General features: G+C 36.4%; 1 protein-coding gene across 1 annotated transcript; it reads right to left on the bottom strand.

Moving 5' to 3' along the window:
- Positions 1-905: 905 nt before the first annotated feature.
- On the bottom strand, positions 906-2,827 carry LOC121248306 (protein PSK SIMULATOR 1). Its single transcript, XM_041146734.1, has one exon. The coding sequence runs from the start codon at positions 2,536-2,538 to the stop codon at positions 1,132-1,134; it is 1,407 nt and encodes a 468-aa protein (XP_041002668.1). The 5' UTR covers positions 2,539-2,827; the 3' UTR covers positions 906-1,131.
- Positions 2,828-7,862: the final 5,035 nt, after the last annotated feature.

Consider the following 7,862-nt stretch of genomic DNA (forward strand, 5'->3'; position numbering starts at 1 on the left):
GCCCTAAAAGGCCATACAAAAGCAGAAAAGGCCAATCGTGAAACTTGGGTCAATAAGGCAGTACCGGCCTGTGATTTGTGATCTAATGAGCTGTATTGATAAGTTGATATTTAAAAAAAAAAAATACAAATAAAAAATAAAAAAGATGCTATCATTATAGTTTTTGGATGCCAAAAGCGCACACATATATATATATATGTTCTTAGCTAGGATTAATGAATTTATATTTATATATAAAAAAAAAGGAACAGAAAAAGAGAAAAAAAATCTTGTCCATGATCTCAACGATTTTGAGCAGTTTTAGTTTAGTTTTTTCTATTATTTTCTTCGTGTTTCCAAGAACCAATTTATGAGTGACTTTTTTTATTTTTTTTTCTGTATCAAATTTACGCACCAACATGACTGAAGTGTCCTTAATGGAGGAGAAGGTCATCGATCAATGATGAAGAAATTACGGGTTAAGTGGCGTTGTCACATTGTAGGCAATTTTAGTCTCCACTTTGGCACTTGTGTTATTAATTATTTGAAAGAGAAATAGTGCCAGTCCATCCATCCATCATCATATATATAGAATAGATTTGAAAGATTCCCTTGAAAAATCACTAGTCTTGGAACTAGGTGATGAAAAAGGGCCCACCATCTACCTCAACCCAACCACTTGAACTACATGATCAAGCTGCTACTCATGAATCTGGATCGATCAAATTATATACCCAGGCCAGGGTGCTAACATATTATAATATATACATACATACATATATATATATATATATATATATATATGATGATAACATCCAAGAGGGGAAAAAAAAGACCATGATTCATAAACAATAACGACCAAATTCATCAGGAATAATTTCACATGACTGCCTATCAAAAAAATAAAATAAAATCACATGACGGAAAGATAATATATTGTAATTGTTTGGATTACTCAAAATCATATGATGATAATTTACATGCATTTATAATTACCATATACAGAGATCGATCCGGGTTAGAAGCAAAACAAACCCTCAAAGATCGTACTAAAACAAAATTTAAACCAAAATCAACCATGATGAAAATATTAGAGATGAAATTAGAACCAAAAAAGAAGAAAGAAATTAAAGGAAAACCATCACCGGCCCTTTAGCCGGAATTCTTCGCATTCAAGATCATCCCATTGAAGTTGGTGGATTCGAACAGGGCTTTAGCAGTCATCTCCCTCTCGAACTTCCAAATGTAGTTCAGTCCCACTAATAGCTCGGTAATGGCAGCCTCGGTCTTCTCCTTGTTCGCAAAAAATAGCGTCTGCAGAAGCATCACGTTCGTTTTGGGCACCAAAGTTTGCTGCTCAAAGCTCCTTTCACTTTGCCATTTTATCATATTATGTGCTAATGGTGACAACCAACCCAAGATCTTTCCCAAGGCCTCCCTCCACTCCCCAGCAAGAACCGGATCGCTCGCCGAAAACCCCGCGGATCCCTTCAACCTATCCCTCAGCATCGAACGTATACTGCTTGGTAACATTGCATAAAGATCATCCCTGGCATCCACACCAACCAAATGTGGTGACTTGATCATCTTCTCCATCACTATGATCAAATTCGAGTAGTGTAGGGCTAAAGCTGCGGCGCCTAGCGTAGTTGCTGGGGGTTTTAGGAGCTTGGAGTTGGACTCGAAAAACCCATCAGCCAAATCTTTCTTTCCCTGATCAAGTTCTGAGCTTTTCATTAATGGCCCTGACACGAAAAGGCAAGAACTTGGGTTGTGATCCGAGGGGTGGACAGTGGCCGAAGCTGAGAGACTGCGAGTCAAAGAATCTGGACATATTCCTATACCGAAAACAAGTTTGATCCTTGCCAAGATAGTGAAAATAGACCGTGCAAGCAGGGAAACAGCAGTATCAAAGCTTCGGTTCCATAGTGATCTCTCTTTAAGGTACTTGATTTCCTGTCGTTGCCAGTAAATCTTCTGCTGAAGCTCAGAAATTGATGATTCTTTTTCCTGACACTTGACTAACGATTTGCTTAACACACTTTCCATGACAGAAAGCTCGTCCATTTCTCTATGTAGCGTGGCCGTGAGAGTGACGTATCTGTCCATCTTCTTGATTCTAGCTTCCATTTCTTTCAAGCTTAAAACCCAACTATGAGGGTCGCGTCCCCAGTTGGCGAACTCATCGAACAAGCGCTCGAAGCACCGGAGACTCGGTTCCTCGCATTTCTTGCTTATTCTGGATACCGATTTGGCGACAAGTCTGAGATTCTCAGACAACTCCGCGCACGCGAGGCCGAGGAGGAAAGCTTCGTCGTTGGATACGATCTTGTGGACTCCCTCGAGAGAGATAGACTCGTTGCGGAGGCGGACTATGTTCTTGTCCAAGAGGGATTGCCATAGGTGAAGGAGTTTGGACATGAGGCCAGCGATCTCAAAGGCTAAAACGCCGACGTTGGACTTCTTTATCAGTCTTGGGTTCGGTGCGGCGGGTCTTACCACCTCAAAACTGTTTGATATCGCCGTCTTTACCTTAATTAGCCAAGTTTCGAAGGCCATGATTAGATTGTATATGTGTCTATATGGCGAAGATTAACAATTAAACAAAAAAAAAAAAAAAAGAATTTTTCTAAGAAGGAGGAGGAAGAAGAAGCTGGTATGGTTTCTTTTGATGCATATATGCCTTTGATCAGAGAGAAATAATTGGAGAGAGGCCGGAGTTGCAGAGAGAAAAGGATAAAAGAGGAGGTTGAAGATGCAGCAGGTGCTTAGGGCCTTAGGCTCGTGGGATGTTTGAGAGCGTTACAAACTTACACATATGGGCTAATAAGAGAGACCTCTGAGAGAGAGAGAGATGCTTCGCCCACATGCATTGCGAGCGTGTGATGGAAATTATAATTTGAGGGTATTTTGTCTTTTGTGATTGGAGATTCAGACGCCTATGAAGAGCGTAGACCATTCTAATTCAGAGCTCCATGTCATGTTTTTCGATGAAAATTATAATAATTTACCATCTGATCAGTAGGTAAGAGAAACTTTTCTCTGGGGTGTGTGGAATGTGGATGCATGAAAACACTTTCTTAGATGCTGTTTTTGTCTAAATTGAGGGCCACATCATCATTGGCATTTTCTCCTTTGATCTCTCTCTCCAAAAGATTGATTTTTTCTTGCTAATCTCAAATATCATGTGCTGAAGCGTTCATCGGAGAAAAATTAAGTAATGATTCAACGAACTGATCCATTTGTTCATGTAAATGGCTTAAAAGGCCAGTCTTCATTGGTTGAAAGCTGACCCAATCTTCAACTCCATTTGACTTAATCCCCTTGTACGTACCACGTCTACGAGCCTACAATTGTGATGATCTGGTGAATTCAATTAATATACTCAAGTATGTGGCAATCATGATCATATTCTCTCCTACTGAAATAGGGCCGGCATGCAGTTTATCAGAACTGACCCTCTTAAGCCTAATTTCTGAAATCGATATACATATATCGCCATTATTCGATCGATCGTGGGATTTACACGAACAATATCGATCGAGTACTCTTTACCCTAATTTAGAGATTTACGAAGATCAATTAATCAATTTACACTGCTTTTTCTAAGCTGAAATCAGACTCAGAAAGTTTAGACATTAACGCGCATCATGAAATGTGATTTGAGAAATTAAAGAGGATTGTATTTATCCTATTTTTCTCTTTTCTGAGCAAAAAGTTTTGTATTTTACTCCATGCATGCGCGCTTTCATGTAATTCCTTAGATAGCTATATATATCTATACTGCATGCATGCCAACAGTACTATATCTGGCTATATATAATAATAATGCATGCATCAAGAACGTGTCATTGGTTAGCTAGGCAGTCTATTAGTTGATCAGTTTCTAAGCGTTAATTGGTCCTAGTCAATCATGCCTTTATAACTGCTGGTACATTATTATTATTATTATTATTATTATTATTATTATTATTATTATTATTATTATTATTATTATTATTATTATTATTATTACGAACTAGGCTTCATTGATTATAATGATTGAAATCAAGTCTACCTAAAAAATATTTGGTTTTTATCCAGAAAACCCGCGCTTGTTCGCAACTCCAAAGTTAGAAATTAGGCAGTTAGTTAGCAGATCATATTGCTAATTGAATGGACAAATTCAACCTCATGAGGGGCGTTGACTTTGAAGAGACATCATGTGGAGGAGATATTGGTGCGAAGGCATAAAAATATATATGGTGGTAACATGCTATATAATATATATATTATTACATATATATAATATATAATAAGGACAATATGTGCTATCTTTTTGGGTGGGAATAAAAAAGGAAAATCCACTAGTTTTACTCATTCATTTCACATGGTTAGTGGGTACATGTTTTTGGGTTGGTGGATTTTTGGGGTTATCAATTTATAGTCAAGAGGTTGGGGGGGAACATGATCAGAACATGAGAGAGAGATTATATATATATATATATATATATATATATATATAATTTGACCCCTTCTGAAATTAGTGTGAGGATGAGGGGAGAGCTGGCTTCTACTTGATGATCATCTCCAAAGGTACTTTCTTTTTTACCAATTTGCCTTAGCTTTTGCCTACCAATGGAAGGGCAGTGGACGATTTCCTTGTTTACTTGTCGGAAAATGAATAGGCAGCCATGAGCCCATCCTGCATTTCCATATCTTGATAAGAGTGCCTCAAAAACAATTCATGAGTAGGCTAAACTCATAACACCCCCCCCCCCCCCCCCCCGGGTTGTTTAATTTTCTTTCCCTCATGTAAAAAACAAAAAAAAAAAAAACTCTTCCCAAGTTGTCTTCTTGTATTTACTAATTGAATATATATATAGCGCCATACTAATTCATGCAGGAAGTCGATACTTTGATCGAGTCTTGGCATTGAATAAAGAGAAATACTGATCTAGCCACAAAAAAATTACACAAAAATAATCACACAAAGATGTGGCTTGATGTGGTTTATCATATTATAAAATTACTTTTATTGTAAAATAGATCTAACGGATTCATATAAAACTACATCGATTTGTGAGATTACTGTTTTATAATTTGTTTATGACTGTAGCGGTACTCAAATTAGAAATTAAGAAAAATGAGTACTGCTAAAACTAGTACGTACTGAGGAGGCGTATGTTCCTCTATGCGTGTGTGTGTAAGATCATATGATATCGATCGGTCATTGTTGTAAATGAAATATCATGCACCAAAAAGTGCTAGTGTCATTTGCTAGAGCTCAATAATCGAAACATAAAATTGAAATTAATTAATTATATAGTAGCATTAAACTGATCTTTGTATATAGTTGATGGATAATTTTGTTAACTGCACGCTCTAAATTAAGGTCCCGGGATTTGCCGTAAATCAACAGCAAGATCGACAACATTAATGGTTAATCCGATGGCGAGCTCTTCAAGTATATTGTTGGAAAAGGAAGCCTCCCTACGTACAGTACTTGTGATAACTGTGTAGACTGGCTCAAACGGGGACATTTGTCACGCACCGAATGATCACTAGGTGTCAAAATGAAGATTTTGCGCTCAACGTAATATATATTAACGAGCTTGATCTAGATTTCGAAACTCTATAAATGTGATATTTTTCTTAATTTTAGTCAAACACTGGATCAATTGTAAAGAAAAGGGCTCTAGATTGTGATATAGATCAAATAAATAATTAAGATAATGGTTTCGTAATGTCTTTTTCTCCGTATGCAATGTACCATGTACTCGATCTGCAAACTCTAAGAAGATCTTAGGACGTACGTTGTCTACCCAGTAAGCTGATGATCAGGAACTTGGTATATTATTTTCACTCAATCCAAGCATGCAGCACGATCATTTGAAAATTGAAATGGCCGTCCAGTGACTTACTATATAATTAATTAATATATGAACGATTCGATTCCTGACCTGGAATTAAAATAGATAGACTTTACTAACAACGATACGCTAAAATATGCATGTACTCCGACATTATCTTTACGACGATTAATGTTTTATAATTAGTTACTAGCTATAATTCTGTGTAATATATAGGATCGATCATTTTATTTATATACATACATATGAAACATATTGTCTCACGGGTGTATGTTTCATGTTCCAAATACATTAAATGGAGATCATATGTTGCGCTTACATGACAATTACGTCTCAACGATCGCATCAAATATTCTAGACAACATAAATAAATAAATAAATAATAAAACAAAAGTACGTCGTACGTACCACCGGTACTACTGCTTCAATTAATTTAATTGTAGGCCGTAAAAAGTTAAAGATTCAGTAGTACTTATATATATATAGTCCATTTTGAGAGCAAGCAGGTAGGTTTAGGGTGTTGATCGAATAGAAATTGGCTAAAGGGTTCCGAATTTCATGATGCTGGGAATTAAGCAAATTAACTGTGGGAAAAAAAAAACCTACATGAGATGGACCAATTAAAAAGTTGTTGATTGTAATCAAGTATCGGGCGCATGCATGCGGACCAATCTGATTTCATGGGTGGCTGGGCGTGCTGGCTAGCTCCCGTGCTGCCACGCTCTTCAATCAGTACTCGAGAAGAAATCATGATGCATGCATGAAGTAAGTAGCTAGGGTTTTGATATTGGTCAGAACCCAGCTGACTGATCATCATCATGATCTGATGGCACTATATATATATATATCCATCCATTAATCGTAGTGGGTGATGATGCCACTTCTTGCTAACATAGTCTTCCACACTTTCGACTCCTATATATATATATATATATTATATATATATATATATATAGTAAATATCATTAATGGATATCAGTACTACTGTGATGGAATCACTGTTGAGAAAGTGATGCACTCGTCATGCTGGTGTAGGCCGAAGGAATATTAATTATGAGTGTGTGCATGTGTGGAGGCACGCACATATATATATATATATATAAGGGTTGATCAAGAACTTAATTATGGATAATATGCAAGCTAGCTGCTAGGCCATGCATGTAGCAAATCTTTGGTCCACTGATATTCTTTTTCAAGGTCAAAATTGGCCGCTCTCTCTTGATGAATGTCTCCCATGCCACAACTTTATAATAAGGTGAATATGTCAATATATTGCACTATCTTTATTTTTGGCATTTAAATATTTAGATTGCTGATCAAACGGTGATTTCATGTTTTATATATAGGTTACAGCTAGGTAGGATGATCGACGACATATACATATATACATATATATAATATAAATTGGTAGCTTGACTTCTGGTCCTAAACCCACCTATATATATATATATATATAGCTAGGATATATAGGGCATGCAATATATATATACACACACTGACATGCACACAGTCATATAATGACGTTACTAATATTTTTTTTTTTATCATTTGACCAGTTTAGTAGCAAGGAAATTAAGTTATAGATCACTAATTATCTATTTTTTTAAGAATATTTCAATGTACACTCCTTTCTGGCCTGTTCCTCCTCACGATAATCTGAGCTTGTAAGGTCAAAATAACAATACGTACGAGGGTAATTACCTTAATAAATTGAATATTGCCATAATACCGCACGTCGTACCATTTGCCTACTATATGCTTAATTACGTACGTGAGAAATCAGTACTTCATCATGATGAGAGATGAAAAATTAAGGGTTTGGCTGGTAAGGTAAAATTACGACTAGCTAGGAGTTCTTACTAGATATATATCCCATTATTATTTACTTTATTTGTCACTTCTATGTTGCACTTAAATCATGGCTCCTGATCTATGTAATATTTCAATCTTTTATCTATATATCTGAATGAGTGCTTTTTCACGTTGGAATTTTGGAAAAGTGGCCACTCCACTAAGGGAACGACTAGGATT

The sequence above is a fragment of the Juglans microcarpa x Juglans regia genome, chromosome 2D, assembly GCF_004785595.1.
Source record: "Juglans microcarpa x Juglans regia isolate MS1-56 chromosome 2D, Jm3101_v1.0, whole genome shotgun sequence".
NCBI lineage: Eukaryota > Viridiplantae > Streptophyta > Magnoliopsida > Fagales > Juglandaceae > Juglans > Juglans microcarpa x Juglans regia.

Excerpts from the sequence above, each read along its gene's own strand:
- LOC121248306 (XM_041146734.1), bottom strand. The coding sequence starts at position 2,538 with ATGGCCTTCGAAACTTGGCTAATTAAGGTAAAGACGGCGATATCAAAC.